The sequence below is a fragment of the Salvelinus alpinus genome, chromosome 27 (genome assembly GCF_045679555.1).
Source record: "Salvelinus alpinus chromosome 27, SLU_Salpinus.1, whole genome shotgun sequence".
In the NCBI taxonomy this organism is placed as follows: Eukaryota; Metazoa; Chordata; class Actinopteri; order Salmoniformes; family Salmonidae; genus Salvelinus; species Salvelinus alpinus.
In genome coordinates, this window is record NC_092112.1 from 32,094,806 (window position 1) to 32,117,276 (window position 22,471).

Consider the following 22,471-nt stretch of genomic DNA (forward strand, 5'->3'; position numbering starts at 1 on the left):
TATATATATATATATATATATATATATACACACACACACAATATATAAAGTTTGGACACCTACTCATTCAAGGGTTTTTCTTCATTTCTACATTGTAGAATAATAGAAGACATCAAAACTATGAAATAACACATCATGGAATCATGTAGTAACCAAAAAAAAAAGTGTTCAACAAATCAAAATATATTTTATATTTGAGATTCTTCAAAGTAGCCACCCTTTGCCTTGATGACAGCTTTGAACACTCTTGGCATTCTCTCAGCCAGCTTCATGAAGAATGCTTTTCCAACAGTCTTGAAGGAGTTCCCACATATCCTGAGCACTTGTTGGCTGCTTTTCCTTCACTCTGCGGTCCAACTCATCCCAAACCATCTCAAATGGGTTGAGGTCGGGTGATTGTGGAGGCCAGGTCATCTGATGCAGCACTCCATCACTCTCCTTGGTCAAATAGCCCTTACACAGCTTGAAGGGCTAAGCGCAAACCAGATGAGATGGCATATCGCTGCAGAATGCTGTGGTAGCCATGCTGGTAAAGTGTGCCATAAATTCTAAATAAAACACAGACAATGTCTCCTACAAAGCACCCCCACACCACCTCCTCTATGCTTCACGGTGGGAACCACACATGCGGAGATCATCCGTTCACCTACTCTGCGTTTCACAAAGACACAGCAGTTGGATCCAAAAATCTCAAATTTGAACTCAGACCAAAGGACAGATTTCCACCGGTTAAATGTCCATTGCTCATGTTTCTTGGCCCAGGCAAGTCTCTTCTTCTTATTGGTGTCCTCTAGTAGTGGTTTCTTTGCAGCAATTTGACCACGAAGGCCTGAATCACGCAGTCTCCTCTGAACAGTTGATGTTGAGATGTGTCTGTTTCTTGAATTCTGAAGCATTTACTTGGGCTGCAATTTCTGAGGCTGGTAACTCTAATGAACGTATCCTCTGCAGCAGAGGTAACTCTGTGTCTTGCTTTCCTGTGGTGGTTCTCATGAGAGCCAGTTTCATCATCGCGCTTGATGGTTTCTGCAACAGTACTTTCAAAGTTCTTGAAATTTTGCAGATTGACTGACCTTCATGTCTTATAAAGTAATGATGGACTGTAATTGCTCTTTGCTTATTTGAGCTGTTCTTACCAAATTGGGCAATATTCTGTATACCACCCCTACCATGTCACAACACAACTGATTGGCTAAAACGTATTAAGGAAAGAAATTTCACAAATTAACTTTTTTTTTTGTTGAATTTTACCCCATTTCTCCTCCCCAATTTCGTCATATCCAATTGTTAGTAGTTACTATCTTGTCTCATCGCTACAACTCTTGTACGAGCTCGGGAGAGACGAAGGTCGGAAGCCGTCCTCCGAAACACAACCCAACCAAGCCGCACTGCTTCTTAACACAGCGCGCAGTCGCGGCCGGCTGCGACAGAGCCTGGGCTCGAACCCAGAGTCTCTGGTGGCACAGCTAGCACTGCGATGCAATGCCTTAGACCACTGCGCCACCCGGGAGGCCCCCACAAATTAACTTTTAACAAGGCACACCTTTAAATTGAAATGCATTCCATGTGACAACCTCATGAAGCTGGTTGAGAGAATGCCAAGAGTGTGCAAAGCTGTCATCAAGGCAAAGGGTGGCTAAATATATTTTGATTTAACACTTATGGTTACTACATGATTCCATATGTGTTATTTCATAGTTTTGATGTCTTCACTATTATTCTACAATGTAGAAAATAGTAAAAAGAAAGAAAAACCCTTGAATGAGTAGGTATGTCCAAACTTTTGACTGGTACTGTATAATGTATTCATTTTTTATATCCGTGTCCATATTTTTCAGTGTTCATCTGGTTCAAGAGAAAAAAAGCCAAATTAATGAAAAAAGCATCTAATCAACAATGGCATTTTCAATTCACTCTGCAACTATTGTCTTCATTCACAACTGCTACCAAATTCTGGTAGTTTACTGGTAAACTTCGAAAGTCCTCTCTAACATACCCTCCTCTCTTTGCAACCCTCCTCTCTTTGCAACCCTCCTCTCTTTGCAACCCTCCTCTCTTTGCAACCCTAACTGTGACATGTTAGTAAGCATTTAGTCACCACCCATTCGGCAGGGAAATGCAATGAAAGGGCTTCTGTTAGAGAGGCACGGTAATAGAGATATGCCTGAGGCCACCCCATGGCAGAGAGAAGCACAAACACACAGTCATCACACACGTACCTGAGGCCGGCCACATTGGGCTGGTTCTGGAGGTGCTCCTGCCAGCGGTGGTGTAAACAGAGGGATGGAGGGGAGGCCTGCAGGCAGCAGGAGCAGGAGCCCGGGTGCAGTTGCAGGGCGGGAGCATGGGTCTGGAAGATGTGGCACTCCTGCTGGTTGCCATGGCAGCACAGGGGGGGATGGAATGGGCAGCGGTGGCAGCACGGGGGAGGTGGAGACAGTGGAGGAGGCTGAGGAGGCGAGAGGGAGGAGGTGGTGGAAAGTGCGGAGGGCAGGAGCTTGGCCAACCTTTGAGAGTCTGTGAGGTGTGAAGAGGAGGTGGAGGAGGAAGGGGCCCTAAGGGAGCCGTTCTGCTTGACGGCGCCTCCGTCCTGACTCACTCTGGATCTCTGCTGGGGCTCCTTGTGCGGAGGCGTTGGCCTTGGTTGGTGCCTATGCCTCTGCTGTGTTCTAGGTGTGGAAACAACGCTGACGTCCCCTCCTTCCGTGTTGCTGAGGCTGGCACTGGAAGCTGGGCTGCTGGTGCCACTGGCCATCGTGGTAGCGCTGGGTGGCAGGCTGGCATTGCTGAGGAGCAGGAGGTCACCATTGGCATCGCTCAGGGCCATGGTCCTCTTCCTGCCGGCCTGGCGCGGGGTTTGCCACTCCTCTGCAGAAAAAAATGGGAGGAAAACCAGACAGGCGCATAGTTAACTCTTTACTGTAGCCAGCCATGTTGACATTCAGTTGAACATTGACTCTATTCACACAGAGCTGATGAGCTGAGCAGCAAGAGGAGAGCGTGTGGATGCCTGAGCCCAGGGAACTGTGTGGGCAAAGGGACGAGAATGAGAGAAAAACGCACAAGGGTTCACGCTCAAAACTCAGATCTGAACAGAATGCAACGAACGGTTAGCAAAACAGATTATTAACTTGCTCTTTCTAGACGAGGAAGAGGTTGGGAACAGGTACATGCAAGACGAAAGTTAAGGGATCAATCTTCATTAATTTACTCATAGCTAAACAGCAAATATTAGTCACTTTAACCATATTTCTCTAGCTTCTTCATTGCCATTTTTGTCTTAAGTGTGATTTATAAAGTATGAATATGATAGGGTATGAATTGGCAGCCTGTGTGCAGGGAAGCCTGCGCTCTCTCTACATTATGAAATGTATAAAACGGTTCCAACAGAATGAGATTAAACAGAGGTCTCCAAGTCTTTATGATGCTAGTTTCAGCCCCTATGACAGAATATGTTCAGGCTATGTCTATGTGTAATGTAAAATACCTTCAGTTGGGACATTTTAGAGTAAGAGGGAAAAAAAGAATGTCTGCGGTTTAACCATGATTCGCTTGACACTTCAAAAGCAGTGAATTGCCTTTCACAGGTAATGCACGGTTGTGAAGTTGGAACGTTGCCCAAGTCCAACCCCCGCTGAAACAGACTTGACGTAAACCCAGATGAATAAATCGCACTCAATCTAATGTGAAGGGGAGTCCTGGGCGAACCTCATCTCCCTTTAAGACTAATGGCTGAGGTTGTGAGGAAAAACGACTTCTCACTAGTTCCCACACAATACTGTCTACTTCATCCGTATCATGCCTAGGACAGAGATAGACATGGAAGTGCACTAGTAGATGGAAATGTACTACAGTGCAGAAATCCCCCTGAACATAGTAATAAACTATTACTAGCAGATCATAACTGATAACATATAGCCTTAAAAATAAATCTACTGAACGTAGCTTCTATTCCTCTTGATTGATTTGATAAACTATGCAACATTTTAAAGACCCACGGCAGTCAAACATTTGATTTTCCTGTGTTTTAAATACATTTCCACACTATGAGGTTGGAATAGTACTGTGAAATTGTGAAAATGAGGATATTGCCCTTTTAGTGTAAGAGCGGTTTAAAAATACTGCCTGAAATTTCAGCCTGTTTTGGTGGGATGGAGCTTTGGCCTGTCTGGTGACATCACTAGGTGGTCAATTAGCTAATATACCAATAAGAGAGTTCCAAACCTCTCTGCTAATAACAGCTAGTTTTCCCCTCCCCACTCAGACCACTCCAAGACAGCCCTACCAAAATTCTTACTTAAGAAATGTCTCATTACTAAGAAGCTATTTTTGTTTCTTTTTTATCATTTTAATTGAAAACAATCACAGTAAGGTACTTAATTGTTACCCAGAAATGGTTTGATATGGAGATAAAAACAGCTGCATTGAACCTTTAAGGCTTCCTTATTTTACCGACCTTGTAGACATTTTGCTTTAAAACCTTCACATCTGTCAAAACAAACTTGACTCATGACACAGCTTACTTGCAAATAACTTTCCCTCCAAAAAAACTCACTACAGAACCATTTCTCGAAGTTCGGCTTGCCTCTATTTGACAGCATGCAAACACAGTACACAGTCGTAGGCTATATCAAATATTTTGATGGCAAACTAAACGTGTTTGTGTTCAACCGACACCCATTAGGATATATCACATAGCCTACTAGGCTAAACTTCATGTCCATGCAGGGAAACAGCCATGTGATGCAGTGAATGTGAATGATTGTGTTCTGCGACGCCTCAACATGAGTGAGGGGGTAACATGAGACTGACAGCCAGGTCGGGTCAAAGCTGTGGGAATGGGGGAGAGAAGAACTTCAACCTCTGTCTGAAGAGCTCCGAATAGCAGGCAGTGCAGCTATGTTTACGTTTTCAGTCTACCATACAAGTTACAAACAAAGATTTTTTTTAAAGCTGAAAACCTGGCAATGAAACAATTAAAAAGTATGAAAAAGAGACTTACGTAAGTAGCCTGGACCTTTGTCAATGGAATTGTGATATGAAAATTGTGATTATTCTTGGCTAAATAATCAGTTGCACAACCTAATAATGCATCCCTCTACCAGTACACATCTGCTTTCAACATTGCTCCACTGCCACAGGAATTCAGCGGGAGGCTGTGTGCGCTCCAATACTGAGGGTTGCCATCCAGGTGAGACATCTAGGCCAGTCTGCAGTCTGACACAAACAGGGGTCTGTGCCCTTAGAAAATAACGGATCGATCAGTGTGGGACGGATGCCCTAAAAACGAACGCTGACAACATTTCCTTATTTTAAAAATAAATAAATAAACAATGAACTATTTATAGCTCCTATTTTCAGTGTGTATCTGCAAACACTGATCTGAAAACTCATTTTGGTTTTGAGTGCAGTGGTTTTAAGAAGTGACAGTCCCACTGTTTGACCGACATGAGGTCTGTGGAAACTGGAAAGGTTGAGAATAACGGGATGCGTTTTTCTGCTTTCAAGTTGAGTTCATGATTATGGGGTGAGACCTGTGCAACTACCAGGTATGCAGCAGGAGGCAAAGTACCTCATCCCTTCAATTAAAGCTAATAGACAGTAATTATGAGGACTCAGTCAAGACAGTTAATAACTTCAGCCTAATAACATCTTGGAAACTACAGGCACATGCCTGAGAGGACTATGTATGAGGACTTTGGCATTCGTATTCTAGTGTCTGAGAAGCTTTTGACAAGGCTGACCCTTTGGCCCATTTCCACAGCTGGGTTTTACATACCTATATGAAGTTGGCTTGCTCAAGGCTAGTAGTGTATCAAGTTAAAATAGGTAAATAAACTAGTCTACTGTAGTAATCATAACATCATGCCGCAAACAATCAATGTGAAAATAATTGATCATATAAAATAATTTTTGTCAAAAGCAGTTTTTGTTAAATTTTCAAAAGTAAGCTATGACCACTATTTTTTTTAATATACTTTTTATACGAAGCTGCTGTCACACAAGAAGCTTATTTATCCGTTATGTCAATAGGCCTATATGATCATATTAGCCTACCAAATATAATGTTGATCAACTTAAGTTATGTAGGCTACACAATGAGAGGAAAACGCGTGTAAAACACATATTCTGAGAGGAAGCTACACCGGTGTTCAGAAAAAGACCGGGACATCCCATTAGGCGTAACATCACTTGCCCTTTCCATTAAGTCGTTCCGATACTTTGCAGCAGCGGAGACGGAATCCGCTATCTGTATATTATTATAAAACCCCTCTTTAATACCATACACAGTAGGAACAACATACACACATATATATATATATATATTTAAACCATTTAGATTATGGGGTATAAAAACATCCGTATTTTCAGAGAATCAATCCATAGTCGACATTTAACGGATACATAAAAAGTACACCGTTTCACAGGTTTGATACCTTATCGAAGTGTTGGAGCTCTAGATGTTTGCGTTCCGTTCGTGCTCGTCGAAGTTTAAAATATTCACCGAAAATGGCTTCGGTTTACAGTATCCACCACTTGTTCAACAAAAAACTCAAAAAACCCCAGCAACAAGTCGCAGCGAAAGAAGTTAGAAACTAACGGGGAAGCGGACAGCCAGAATGACAAACACATGCACCCTGTCTCGGGTAGGCGGTGGGCTGTGACTGCGCACTAGCCCACTGATAGGACGTTTATGATGCTCTGAGACTTTTAACCCAATCAGTGCCTCTGCAGCACACGACAGCTGGAGGAACGGAGGTTCATCACCACTAGTAAACAGCACAACAAACTAACATTTGAGTGTTATGAGTCTCTGACTTATTTCATTATCACGATAGGAAAATAAAAAAAATATTACGAGCTTGTTTTAGGATGAAAATGTTATTCAGTCAATCACTGACTATTATTGAGAGGTTTCTAAGTCCCAGATTCAATCCAATCGTGCTTTGTCCGCTATGCACCTTTTAAGGGCAACGTTATCTTCACGGTAAATGCTGCATATGTAGGCTCAATCGGACATTGCTATAAGCACCTATTAACGCGGATCTACCGCGGATCATATTGAATCTTGGCATCTAGCTGCATTTCACACAAATTCCCAGTCAGAGGATGTGAGAGAAAAATGACTCAACATCAATTTTACAAATTAAATTGACCAATAAAATCAGCTGTCAACAGACTACTTAAGTCGTGAAATAATCACTTCTTTGGTATCAATAACACGTTTAGTTTGACCTCAAAACCCTTCTTTATGACCCCATCCATGGCATCATACATCAAATTAAAGATTGTACACTAGATGTGTTCAGTCCTTTGGCTGTGTTGTGTATAACTTAATAATCCCCTAAAATATACTCCCCTTTACCTCATAGACCTCTCCACCCTGCCCATTCCCATTGAAATAACTGTGGTTTGATTGAAAACTCACAGTGGACTTTCTGATAATAACCAAACTCAAGTAACAGTTGGGCCACACAACAAAATGATTACCATATCCTTTGGACTGTTTCACCAACATGTTGCAACCCTGTCATATCTCCACTATACCATGCAATATCACAATCTTCCCCACAAGATGAAAAATGGAAGAGTTCATCTTCCAGACTCTTGGAAAATAACTTTTTGTGCCCGGAGCATTCTGCTCAGCAGGAGTGGTTCTTCATCACGTGGAATCATGGGAAGAGAGAGGTCATACCTGGCTTTAATTTCAGCTGTCTGCTAACATCAGGACACAGTTCATATAGCACACCATAATATGCAGTGCACTGCAGTAGGGTGCTGGCTACATGGAAAGTATCCTAGGTTTTCTATGTTTAGAACAGTTGTGTTTAACACCGTTTAAGTCAACTTTCATTGAATCGTAAACGGCTGTATACATTGTGGTGTGTTATACAGTATATATTTACAATTCTGTAGCTTCAATAAGCTATCGTAATGTTACCCTAGCAGCACTTCTCCACATCTTTAGACAAACACTTTCCCTGTTTAAATTAATACGAGCCAACAATAACAATATAGCCTAATTTAGGCCTACTTGCAAAGCAGACATCCAGTAGGCCTACACTACATTACGTAGGCTACTAATAGAAAATAACAAGCGATTTATAAAAATAACAACTCAGAACCAAGAATGTCCCATTCAACAAGAAAGCTTGTGCGTGTGACCAAACATGATTATCACCTATTAATATACAGCTGAGTACAGGCTATATTACAGGCTAGTTAGCTCTGTGTGAATAAACAGCTTTACGGTTAAAGGGCAGTGCCTATAGCCCCATTAAACCTCATGAGTGGGTAGGATTATCACACTAAAGCCTGGCGTATCAGTATCCAGCCATGCCTGTGGTGGTCATGTGCCTGGTCAGCCCAGGCCATCCGAGTCGAGCGAGGATTCCCCCTTTGAAATAACAAGAGCCTGGCTGGCTGGCGGGCCGCTGCAGCCCTGGACGGCAGGGAAACCACATCAAAGGGCACAGTAACTGGAAGGAGCTGTAATCAAAGCATACTGGTCCCAGCAATGATCACCCACAGCTCATCAAACTGACAGGGTCAGCCAACAACAAAATTTAAAAAAGGAGAAAATGGAGGGAAGTAGGAATGGAGAGAGTTGTTTCTAAACTCTTACAGGAATTGACTTGGAGTAAGACAGTTGTTCCCTGTTAAGATTTGGAGCGCCAATGGAAATGTGATAACATTTTTAAATTGCATGATCAATTGGAGCTTGTTCTTTCTAAATGCAAGGGTCAAAGTAATGTTGAAAGTACTAGGGTGACAAAAAAAATACTGCAGACAACTGAATGATCCCATACAAAAGATGCACATTCGGGTTTACACAGACGCAGAATACATTTAAGCCTATGCTTAAACAAAATGCAGCACAAATGCCCAAGGTAGAGCCAAAGCCGCTCCCTCTTGCACATTCCAAGGACATAAAACATCAAACAGCTAAGAGAAAAAAAACACGCACTGCACGAAGCCTTCCTGCTATAAATTAAACATGATCCAACTCGCTTTTGATTTGGAAGCACATTTACGGTGACCCAATAGGCAATCATGAAAGCTGAAATCAGGCAGGAACCGTCAGGTAATGTTACAACCCCATTGTGCAACCCCTGCATGTGGTAATGGGGGGGGGGGGGGGCAGTATCTTGCAGCATTGCTCTGTGGCTTCTGTGTGTCTGGGTTTCGGAAAACCCAGGGAAACCCAATCCCCTCTGACACCTCAAGAGTAAGGACGGACATCTCCCGCCCGATTAACTCTCCCCAAGTCCGCAGGGACCGCCAGGACTTACTGCCAGAGACAGGCAGGACCCAAAGAGAATAATTAGGCCTAAATCTAAGATTATTACAGTACACTAAACTGTATCTGCACTAACTGAGGCCCAACCTCTCCCGTCTCCCCATGACCAAAGACAGAATAGTCAATGTGCTGAATAATCCTTGTTGTCTAGTTGGAGATTCACGGGAAGCGCAAGGAATTGCTGGAGTAGCTGGAGAAAGTTAAACTACATCCAGCCACATGCTGTAGCCATATGACCTGCTCCTTCCCGGAAGAGAAGAAAAACATGAAAATAAGCTGGAAAAATCTTGGCTTGAAATAAAAGAGATAGTGGAGTGATGTAGCTGGATGGCCGTAGTGCTAATCTGCATTCCTCTTATAGGTGTTGATGGACAGCTTGGAGGTGTAAATGAGATCACAAGCACCTGTTCTATACTCAAATCAAATCACATTTTTATTTGTCACATGGACCGAATACAACAAGTGTAGACCTTACCGTGAAATGCTTACAAACCCTTAACGATCCAGTTCAAGAGAGTTAAGACAATATTTACAAAATAAACTAAAGTAAAACATTTAATCAAAAAGTAACACAAGTAAATTACATAATATTAACGAGGCTATATACAGGGGGTACCGGTAGCGAGTCAATGTGTGGGGGTACAGGTTAGAGGTAATTTGTAAAGTGACTATGCATAGATAATAAACAGCGAGTAGCAGCAGTGTAAAAACAAAGGAGGGGTGGGGGGGGGGTAAATGTAAATAGTCCAGGTGGCCATTTGATTCATTGTTCGACAGTCTTATGGCTTGAGGGTAGAAGCTGTTAAGGAGCCTTTTGTTCCTAGACTTAGCGCTCCGGTACCGCTTGCCGTGCGGTAGCAGAGACAACAGTCTATGACTTGGGTGACTGGAGTCTTTGACAATTCTTTGGGCCTTCCTCTGACACCACCTAGTATATAGGTCCAGTGATGTACTGGGCCGTCCACGATCAGCTCCTTTGTCTTGTTCACATTGAGGCAGAGGGTGTTGTCCTGGCACCACACTGCCAGGTCTCTGACCTCCACCCTATAGGCGGTCTCATCGTTGTCAGCAATCAGTCCTACCACTGTTGTGTTGTCAGTAAACTTAATGATGGTGTTGGAGTCGTGCTTGGCCACGCAGTCGTGGGTGAACAGGGAGTACAAGAGGGCACTAAGCACGCACCCCTGAGGTGGCCCAGTGTTGAGGATCAGCGTGGCAGACGTGTTGTTGATGCTTTGCCTGTTTGATGGTTTGTCTGAGGGCATAGAGGGATTTTTTAGAAGTGTCCGGATTAGTGTCCTGCTCCTTGATAGACTGCTCACTTTGACAGACTGATGGCAGAGCCAATGAAATTACTATTTATTTTTTTTGCTGGTAAATGGTTCGTCCTTTCCTTTCAAGTCCTCTCAGGATGGAATAGGCCTATTATTGTGATGATCAAGAACAAACTTATTTTAGGTCACAAGGAATTACTAGGCCAAACACTTGACAATCCCAGAACACAAACCGACAAAACAACTTAGATTTGTATGTTTGGGAAGACAAGGGGAAATGATTCTTAGAACAGTGGGTTGTTCTTCAGCCTTGCTCCAGCTTTGGACTGGGACGTAACCTCCCACCCCACAACCACCCTCATAAAGCCCTTTGGCACAAAAGCAGGCTCTGCCCTCTAATACAGTTGTTTTTACAAAGGATTTCACATGGTGTCAGGGCTTTGGAGCAGTGCGACTGGGCCTTTGTCCTCCTTTCGCATACAGCGGCAGTGCACCCTCTGCTTTCTCTCTCTCCACCTCAGTCCCTTTTCCACCTCTTCTCCTCAAGTGCTAGAGGAGCCACCTCGGTATACTTCCTCTTCTGGTCATGACACATTTTTAAAAAGGAAAAATGACGCTATATTTATCTCAATATTGAATCATTTATGGGTAAAAATCAAGTACCTTACTGTGATTGTTTTCAGTTAAAATGGTACAAAATATATATATATATATATATATTACTTCTTAGCAAAGAGCCCTTTCTTAAACAAGGGTTTTGCTAGGACTGTCTGGGAGTGGTCTGAGTGGAGGGGAAAACTGAAAACTAGCTGTTATTGGCAGAGGTTTGGAACTCTCTTTCTTATTGGTCTATTAACTAATTTACTGCCGGGTGATGTCACCACCAGGCAGGCCAAAACTCCACCCCACCAAAACACGCTGAAATTTCAAGCAGTCTTTTCAAACACTTACACTAAAAGAGCATTATCATAATTTTCAAAATGTCACAGTATGATTTCAAACTCAGTGTGGAAATATATATTACTGAGTTACAGTTCTTATGAGCAAATCAGTCAATTGAAACAAATTCATTAGGCCCTAATCTATGGATTTCACATGACTGGGAATACAGATATGCATTTGTTGGTCACATACAGTGCCTTCAGAAAGTATTCAGACCCCTTGACTTTTTCCACATTTTGTTACAATACAGCCTTATTCTAAAATTGCTTAAATAAATAAAAAATCCTCAGCAATCCACACACAATACCCCATCATGACAAAGTGAAGAGTTTAAAAAAAAACATTTTTATCAAATGTATTAAAAATTAAAAACAGAAATACCTAATTTACATAAGTATTCAGACCCTTTGCTATGAGACTCAAAATTGAGCTCAGGTGCATCTTGTTTCCATTGATCATCCTTGAGATGTTTCTACAACTTGATTTGAGTGCACCTGTAGTAAATTCAATTGATTGGACATGGATTTGGAAAGGCACACAGCTGTCTACAGTGGGGCAATAAAGTATTTAGTCAGCCACCAATTGTGCAAGTTCTCCCACTTAAAAAGATGAGAGAGGCCTGTAATTTTCATCATAGGTACACTTCAACTATGACAGACAAAATGAGAAAAAAAATCCAGAAAATCACATTGTAGGATTTTTTATGAATTTATTTGCAAATTATGGTGGAAAATAAGTATTTGGTCACCTACAAACAAGCAAGATTTCTGGCTCTCACAGACCTGTAACTTCTTCTTTAAGAGGCTCCTCTGTCCTCCACTCGTTACCTGTATTAATGGCACCTGTTTGAACTTGTTATCAGTATAAAAGACACCTGTCCACAACCTCAAACAGTCACACTCCAAACTCCACTATGGCCAAGACCAAAGAGCTGTCAAAGGACACCAGAAACAAAATTGTAGACCTGCACCAGGCTGGGAAGACTGAACCTGCAATAGGTAAGCAGCTTGGTTTGAAGAAATCAACTGTGGGAGCAATTATTAGGAAATGGAAGACATACAAGACCACTGATAATCTCCCTCGATCTGGGGCTCCACGCAAGATCTCACCCCGTGGGGTCAAAATGATCACAAGAACGGTGAGCAAAAATCCCAGAACCACACGGGGGGACCTAGTGAATGACCTGCAGAGAGCTGGGACCAAAGTAACAAAGCCTACCATCAGTAACACACTACGCCGCCAGGTAGAAGGACAACCATCTCTGCAGCACTCTACCAATTAGGCCTTTTTATGGTAGAGTGGCCAGACGGAAGCCACTCCGCAGTAAAAGGCACATGCCAGCATGCTTGTTGTTGTCCAAAAGGCACCTAAAAACTCTCAGACCATGAGAAACAAGATTATCTCATCTGATGAAACCAAGATTGAATTCTTTGGCCTGAATGCCAAGCGTCACGCCTGGAGGAAATCTGGCACCATCCCTATGGTGTAGCATGGTGGTGTCAGCATCATGTGGTGGGGATGTTTTTCAGTTGCAGGGACTGAGAGACTAGTCAAGATCGAGGGAAAGATGAACTGAGCAAAGTACAAAATGATGAAAACCTGCTCCAGAGCGCTCACGACCTCAGACTGGGGCGAAGGTTCCCCTTTCAACAGGACAATGACCCCAAGCACACTGCCAAGACAAAGTAAAAGTGGCTTCAGGACAAATTCCTGAATGTCCTTGAGTGGCTCAGCCAGAGACTGGACAATCACTTTTTATAGCTACTGTTTACAGGCCTCTTGGGCCATATACAGCATTCCTCAATGAGTTCCTTGAATTTCTATCGGACCTTGTAGTCATGGCAGATAATATTCACATTATTGGTGACTTTAATATTCACATGGGAAAATCTACAAACCCACTCCAAAAGGCTTTCGGAGCCATCATCGACTCAGTGGGTTTTGTCCAACATGTCTCCGGACCTACTCACTGCCACAGTCATACTCTGGACCTAGCTTAGTCCCGTGGAATAAATATTGTGGATCTTAATGTTTTTCCTCATAATCCTGGACTATCAGACCACCATTTTATTACGTTTGAAAATCGTAACAAATAATCTACTCAGACCCCAACCAAGGGCCATCAAAAGCTGTGCTATAAATTCTCGGACAACCCAAAGATGCCCTTCCAGACTCCCTCCACCTACCCAAGAACGTCAGGGTACAAAAACCGGTTAACCACCTAACTGAGGAACTCAATTTAACCTTGCGTAATACCCTAGATGCAGTCGCACCCCTAAAATCAAAAAACATGTCATAAGAAACTATCATCTCCCTGGTATACCGAAAATACCCGAGCCCTGAAGCAAGCTTCCAGAAAATTGGAACCGAAATGGCACTACACCAAACTGGAAGTCTTACGACTAGCTTGGAAAGACAGTACCTGTGCAGTATCAAAGACTGTCTGATCATCCTATTTTTCCAACTTAATTGAGGAGAATAAGAACAATCCAAAATGTATTTTTGATACTGTCGCAAAGCTAACTAAAAAGCAGCATTCCCTAAGAGGATGGCTTTCAGTTCAGCAGTGATAAATTCATTAACTTCTTTGATGAAAAGATCATGATAATTAGAAAGAAAATTATGGACTCCTCTTTAAATCTGGCTATTTCTCCAAAGCTCAGTTGTCCTGAGTCTGCACAACACTTCCTGGACCTAGGATCAAGGGAGACACTCAAGTTTTTAATACTATATCTCTTGACACATTGATGAAAACAGTTATGGCCTCTAGACCTTCAAGCTGCATACTGGAGCCTATTACAACTAAACTACTGAAAGAGCGGCTTCCTGTGCTTGGCCCGCCTATGTTGAACATAATAAATGGCTCCCTATCCACCGGATGTGTACCAAACTCCCTAAAAGTGGCAGTAATAAAGCCTCTCCTGAAAAAGCCAAACCTTGACCCAGAAAATACAAAATACTAAATCAGCCTATATCGAATCTCCCATTCGTCTCAAAACGTTTTGAAAAATCTGTTGCACAGCAAATCACTGCCTTCCTGAAGACAAACAATGTATACGAAATGCTTCAGTCTGGTTTTAGACCCCCATCATAGCACTGAGACTGCAATCAAAAGGGGTAAATTACCTTTTAATGTTGTCAGACCAAGGCTCTGCATTTGTCCTCGTGCTCCTTGACCTTAGTGCTGCTTTTGATACCATCGATCACCACATTCTTTTGGAGAGATTGGAAATCCAAATCGGTCGACACGGACTAGTTCTGGCCTGGTTTAGATCTGTCAGAAAGACATCAGTTTGTCTCTGTGGATGGTTCGTCCTCTGACAAATCAACTGTAAATTTCGGTGTTCCTCAAGGTTCCGTTGTAGGACCACTATTTATTTATTTATTATTATTTAATTGAATACCCGAAACATACAATATACTTGCAGTGAAGCTGCTCAACAACTACACCATAAAAGTCATCCAATAGACTCCCATTCAGAGCGACACCTAGAAGCATCCAGGGTCAATGCCCTGCTCAAGGGCACATTGACAGTTCTCCCACCAGGCCAAAAAACGTGAACCCAAACCCTCCAAAATCCCCCCACAGTTCCCCAATAGCTATCCCTCAACCATTCAAGACCCCTCTCACAGTCCCCCCCCCCCCAAGAAAAGAACATTAATACAATTAATTCCATTCCGCACCCTATATATTTATATATAAATAATTTTAAAAACAATATATATATATATACACACACACAAATAAAAAGGACATCAAGGACAACTAAAATCATACCAGCAATGCCAACTGTATATGTTTGTGTGCATGTCTGGCATTATTACATGTATATGTGCGTTTATTTGAATGAGAGTGTGTGTATATGCATGTGTACAAACACCTGCACGGCATCAGCCTCAGGCAAACCGGCATTCGCTGTAAAAACACTGCCACTCAGTGTCATTCAAACATACTTTTTATTCTGTTTTATTTTTTACTTTTATCTTTGACCATCTTTAGGACCACTATTGTTTTCACTATATATTTTACTTCTTGGTGATGTCAATCGGAAAAATAATCTTAACTTTCACTAATATGCGGACAATACACAGCTGTACATTTCGATGAAACATGGTGAAGCCTGTGTTTCAGACATAAGGAAGTGGATGGCGGCAAATGTTTACTTTTAAAATCGGACAAAACAGAGATGCTAGTTCTAGGTCCCAAGAAACAAAGAGATCTTCTGTTGGATCTGATAATTAATCTTGATGGTTGTAAAGTCGTCTCAAATAAAACTGTTAAAGACCTCTGCGTTACTCTGGACCCGGATCTCTCTTTTGACGAACATATCAAGACTGTTTCAAGGACAGCTATTTTCCATCTACGTAACATTGCAAAAATCTGAAAATTTCGGTCTAAAATTGAAGCAGAAAAATGTATCCATGCTTTTGTCACTTCTAGATTAGACTACTGCAATGCTCTACTTTCCGGCTACCCAGAAAAAAACACTAAATAAACTTCAATTAGTGCGCCACACAGTTGCTAGAATCTTAACTAGAACCAAAAAATGTGATCATATTACTCCAGTGCTAGCCTCTCTACACTGGCTTCATGTTAAGGTTAAGGCTGATTTCAAGGTTTTACTGCTAACCTACGAAGCATTACATGGGCTTGCTCCTACCCATCTTTCCGATTTGGTCCTGCCATACATACCTACACGTACACTACGGTCACAAGACGCAGGCCTCCTTATTGTCCCTAGAATGTCGAAGCAAACAGCTGGAGGCAGTGGTTTCTCCTATAGAGGTCCATTTTTATGGAATGGTCTGCCTATCCATGTGAGAGACGCAGACTCGGTCTCGACCATTAAGTCTTTATTGGAGACTCATCTCTTCAGTAGGTCCTATGATTGAGTGTAGTCTGGTCCAGGGGTGTGAAGGTGAACGAAAAGGCACTGGAGCAACGAACCGCCCTTGCTGTCTCCGCCTGGCCGGTTCCCCTCTCTCCACTGTGATTCTCTGCATCTAACCCTGGGTTGAGTCACTGACGTGATCTTCCTGTCTGGGTTGGCGCCACCCTCAGATTCATGCAGTGGGGGAGATCTTCGTGGGCTATGCTCAGCCTTGTCTCAGGGTAGTAAATTGGTGGTTTGAAGATATCCCTCCAGTGGTGTGGGGGCTGTGCTTTGGCAAAGTGGGTTGGGTTATATCCTACCTGGTCTGGGGGTATTGTCGGACGGGGCCACAGTGTCTCCCAACCCCTCCTGTCTCAGCCTCCAGTATTTATGCTGCAATAGTTTGTGTGTCGTGGGGCTAGTGTCAGTCTGTTATATCTGTAGTATTTCTCATGTCTTATCCAGTGTCCTGTGTGAATTTAAGTATGCTCCCTCTAATTCTCTCTCTATCTCTCTCTTTGTCGGAGGACCTGAGCCCTAGGACCATGCCTCAACACTACCTGGCCTGATGACTCCTTGCTGTCCCCAGTCCACCTGGTCGTGCTGCTGCTCCAGTTTCAACTGTTCTGCCTGCGGCTATGGAACCCTTACCCGTTCACAGGACGTGCTACCTTGTTCCGGACCTGCGGTTTTCGACTCTCTCTACCGCACCTGCTGTCTAACTCTAAATGATCTGCTATGAAAAGCCAACTGACATTTACTACTGAGGTGCTGACCTGTTACACCCTCTATAACCACAGTGATTATTATTATTTGACCCTGCTGGTCATCTATGAACATCTTGGTCATGTACTGTTATAATCTCCACCCGGCACAGCCAGAAGAGGACTGGCTACCCCTCAGAGCCTGGTTCCTCTCTAGATTTTTTCCTAGGTTCCTGCCTTTCTTGGGAGTTTTTCCTAGCCACCGTGCTTCTACATCTGCATTGCTTGTTGTTTGGGGTTTTAGGCTGGGTTTCTATACAGCACTTTGTGACATCGGCTTTAAAAAGGGCTTAATAAATATATTTGATTGATTGATTGAACTCTGTAGGAGATTTTTTTGCAGCCAATCCTCATTCTGGGGGAGAAGAAGCTCAAATACAGGATCTTTCCATCAGTTGGCCTGCCTGTTTTTTGGGACCTGTGTTGTTGCAGCCAATCGCAGTGACAGCCATCCCATGATGTAAGAAGGGCTTTATAAATACATTTGATTAATTGAATGATTGACTTGAACCCGATCTAACATCTCTGGAGAGACCTGAAAATAGCTGTGCAGCAACACTCCCCTTCTAATCTGACCGAGCTTGAGAGGATATGCAGAGAAGAATGGGAGAAACTCCTCAAATACAGGTGTGCCAAGCTTGTAGCGTCATACCCAAAAAGACTCGATGCTGTAATTGCTGCCAAAGGTTCTTCAACAAAGTACTGAGTAAAGGGTCTGAATACTTGTGTAAATGTGATATTTCAGTTTTTTTTTTTTTTATAAATGTGCAAAAATGTCTAAAAACCTGGTTTCACTTTGCCATTATGGGGTATTGTGTGCAAATTGATGAGGGGGAAAAAACGATTTAATACATTTTAGAATAAGGCTGTAACGTCACAAAATGTGGAAAAAGTCAAGGGGTCTGAATACAAAGGCACTGTATATTTCAAAAAAAATGTGCCTCACAATGTGCCTCAGGTACTCATCACAGTATTTTTGTGCATTCAAATTGCTATCGATAAAATGCAATTGTGTTGGTTGTCCATAGCTTATGCCTGCCTATACCATAACCCCACCGCCACCATGGGGCACTCTGTTCACAATGTTGACATCAGAAAATCGTTCGTCCATATGACTACATACACGTGGTCTGCGGTTGTGAGGCTGGTTGGACATACTGCCAAATTCTCTAAAATGATGTTGGAGGAGGCTTATGGTAGAGCAATTAATATAAAATTCTCTGGCAACAGCTCTGGTGGACATTCCTGCACACTCCCTCAAAACTTCAGTGACAAAACTGCACATTTTAGTGTGGCCTTTTATTGTCCCCAGCACAAGGTGCACCTGTGTAAGGATCATGTTGTTCAATCAGATTTTTTATATGTCACACCTGTCAGGTGGATGGATTATCTTGACAAATGAGAAATGCTCACTAACAGGGATGTAAACAAATTTGTGCACAAAACTTGAAGGAAATAAACTTTTTGTGTGTATGGAACATTTCTGGCATATTTTATTTCAGCTCATGAAACATGGGACCAACACTTTACATGTTACGTTTAGGTCGCTCAGAGCACTAGAAAACTGAGACTGGCACTACAAATGATAGAGCAGAGTGACAGTGGAAGGAAGGAGTCCGTCCATGTTGTTTGATCTTGGGCTTGCTGAGATGCTAACGAAGGGCTGAGACAGACAGGGCAGTCCAGCCGACCGGGGAGGGGGAGGAGGCTGGGGTTTGCTGGTGGGGGTAATGGAAAGAGACTCTTTGAGGAGCCCAAATGTAGCATTTGTTCATCAGGTCGGCTAAGCCTTTGAGGAATTGCCCAAACACAGGCAAAGCTTTCCAGAGTCAAACTTCCCCCTAGCCCCTGCTCTACAAACACAGGACAGGGCAGCTCCTCTCCGGCCTCTGAGGGGAAGGATAGGGGGTGGGAGGATGTCTGTCAAACTCTGGCCTCCGCTAGCTACCTTTTTGGGACGAGGATGTAAAATGTCTCTGGGACCCTCTGATTCCACAGCAGGTAAATCACACAGCACCGGATACAGAGAGGAAAAAACTCGCAGTGAGATCACACACCACTGTCAAAATACTGTCAGAGCGCAAAATGGCTGGAATTATGGATAATAAAGGTACACACAACCAAAAACAATAACATACAAAAAGTGGCTTTGACTCATGTCAGCATGTCAAGGCTAGGAGTGAAGACATGAACAGGAACCTCTCCCAACTTTCAGCATCATGCACTCTATAACATCACCACCTCAATTTACAATATTGTCTTATTTCAGTGGGGTTTTCAACACAGGTTGTGCAAAAGTAATGCTGGACGTGGGCCCACCGTACTGCGACACAAACTCTACCTTATGGTTCCTCTCCCTCTCACCAGAGCGAGACGTGTCCAAGAACTCTTGGCAGCCCGGCATCGGTCCGGTCTCTGTGCCAACACAAATGGAGTGACTTCATCCTGTGTCATCTCACTCAGCGGCCCAAGGACAAGTGGGCTTTCTGGGGCCGGGACGGAGTGGGGAAGGCGGGGGTGTATTAGCCCCACTAATGGGACTGGTTCTAGGAGGGTTGGGGCAGAGTGGAGCGGCTGGCATCATGCTCCCTACGGAGGGGAGTACACCAGTGAGACGGGGCTTAGGCCTCCGCAGCTGCTCCCCCAGAAAAGAAAAATACAAAAATGTGTCGACATTTGAACACAAAGAGCATTTCACATCTCTCTCGTTCCCTTGTTGTTTTTTTACACGTAAAGTGCAGGCCCAGTTATTGGATCTGTTCACGGCTAAGTAATAATACTAATATACACCTTAAGGCCAGTACAGAACAGTGCATTAACCTTTCCCAGAGTGAGTGAGTAATGGCCCTCAGCCTTTTGATTTTTTTGCTCTTGGCAGCAAACCAGCTATACGTTGTTAAGAGGGTTTTGTAAAGAATGGCAACCAATGTCAAAAGTTGGTCTGAGACTGGTCTAATTACGCTTTTACGGGCACTCTGCGCACTTTATGATTGGCTATAGGCCCAAGTGGATTTATTTACCATTCTTTCCAAGATAAACAATTTTACACAGGTGAATATCTTAAGTGGTTCCAAATAAAAACCAGTCCAGCCCTGGAGGCACACCGCTTCCCTCTTTATAGCTTCTGATGATCGCTGCCATATGCTAATGGGCTAGTGTCGCAAGTTTGATAGAACAAACCTTTACAATTCTTCCCCTAACAAGCTGAAGAATCCAACAACAGAATGACTGTATACAAGTTAGGCCCATCAAGAAATGATTATAGAATATAGACCATTTTCTCAAATGTTCTCCCGTTCTCTCTCAATCAGGATGATTTCTGTGGTGAGGGGTGAATTCATGAATGTAAACCAAAGTGTGTGTGTGTGTGTGTGTGTGTGTGTGTGTGTGTGGAGGGGGACAAGAGTAGCAGCAGAGAGACATGGGAACGCAGCAGTCACTGACACCAGCAGGCCACATGATAAATGTGAGCTTTAACAAATGTAGACTATAAATACTCACGTGTGTACTCATGACTGTCACACGTACATGTGGCCCTGATACTGTAGGTGGAGGGTGTGTTTGAAAGGAGGGGGGGAGCTCATCTAAGTCCCTATCTGTAAAAAAGAAAAAGAAAAAAAAAAGTCACTCACAAAGAATGACTGTGGGAACTTTTCCTGACAGCCCATCCACTTAACACAGCATCTGAAACGCTGGTGCCCCGGGCCTCAAAACAAATAATACAAATAGAAATAGGAAACTGATACAGTACCAGGAGCCCAGAAGAAAGAGGCCTGAGAGCTACACGTATCTCCTCACAACTCCCTGTGTTTGTGTAGAACGCCCCGACCCATCCATCCACTTCACAGCATCAGGGTACGAAGCAGACATGGACATACTTTTATATACTTCTAGTATATAGCGGACACCCCTTCAAATGAGTGGATTCGGCTATTTCAGCCACACCCATTGCTGACAGGTGTATAAAATCAAGCACACAGCCATGCTCCATAGACAAACATTGGCAGTTGAATGGCCTTACTGAAGAGCTCAGTGACTTTCAATGTGGCACCGTCATAGTTTGGTGGAGGAGGAATAATGGTCTGGGGCTGTTTTTCATGATTCGGGCTAGGCCAATTAGTTCCAGTGAAGGGAAATCTTAACGCGACAGCATTCAATGACATTTTAGATGATTCTGTGTTTCCAACTTTGTGGCAACCGTTTGGGGAAGGCCCTTTACTGTTTCAGCATGACAATGCCCCCGTGCACAAAGCAAGGTCCAAACGTAAATGGTTTGTCGAGTTCAATGTGGAAGAACTTGACTGGCCTGCACAGAGTCCTGACCTCAACTACATCGAACAGCTTTGGGATGAACTGGAACGCCGACTGCGAGCCAGGCCTAAACGCCCAACATCAGTACCCGACATCACTAATGCTCTTGTGGCTGAATGGAAGCAAGTCCCCGCAGCAATGTTCCAACATCTAAAGGAAAGCCTTCCCAGAAGAGTGGAGGCTGTTATAGCAGCAAAGGGGGGACCAACTCCATATTAATGCCCATGATTTTGTAATGAGATGTTCGACGAGCAGGTGTCCACACACCTATGGTCATGTAGTGTATGAGGGTATGTTTGTGTATGTAAGAGAGCATGTATATGCATACTTATAGGGGTGAAGGTCTGTTTGTCATTTTTCTTTTACGTGAGAAAACAAGCTGTTATTATTATTATAAAAAGTGTGGGTACAGCTTTTTTGGCATTTCCAAGAGCAAAATATAAGATCTTAAAAATGAAAACTGGAAAGCCGTCCAGTTCCTAGTCTTTATTAGACAGCTGTATATGTGCATAAATAATTATAAACAGTGAAATATGGCAGTAAAATGGATGGAGCAGGAAAAACACCCCGCCCAGAGAAAATGGGGCCTTGCTACAGAACCTGGATCAATCTCCAGCCCATTAAAAGAAGTGGGAAATTATTAGTGACAGGCTTATTGAATTACATCATGCTTTGGGTCAACAGGCCTCCCTTAAAGGCATTACAACGAGGGGGCGCTTTTTTCCTTTCACAGGCCTGTGTCATATGTATATATACACACACACACACACTCGCAACTACACATCCATAATCGAACACACACGCAAACACAGGGAGAATGTTAAGGAACAAGTGAAGGAGAGTGGTTCATAAACCACTGGCTGGCTGCCTGGCACAGCCGTGGGCCTGCAACCCTTTAGTACTCACTCAGCTACATACTCAGCCCATTAGTCTGCTAGAGCAGCACGACCAACACCGCTTTAACTTGACCAATTAAAACACACCCAATAGAAACCCAGAGACAGA

General features: G+C 43.2%; 1 protein-coding gene across 4 annotated transcripts in view; it reads right to left on the reverse strand.

Annotated features, from left to right (window-relative positions):
- The window catches only part of LOC139556401 (protein dispatched homolog 1-like), a 77,324-nt gene that overhangs the window by 19,078 nt on the left and 35,775 nt on the right, over positions 1-22,471 (reverse strand). Inside the window, exons 3-4 of one of the 4 annotated variants that reach the window (XM_071370315.1) lie at positions 2,600-2,868; positions 2,220-2,449 (exon numbers count right to left, since the gene is read on the reverse strand). In XM_071370315.1, the coding sequence (XP_071226416.1) occupies positions 2,220-2,449; positions 2,600-2,827 (458 nt within the window). In that variant the 5' untranslated portion in view covers positions 2,828-2,868. Of the gene's footprint in view, positions 1-2,219; positions 2,869-6,437; positions 6,654-20,656; positions 20,752-22,471 lie in introns of those variants that run through there. The other 3 variants (XM_071370313.1, XM_071370314.1, XM_071370312.1) reach the window with 3 other exon arrangements.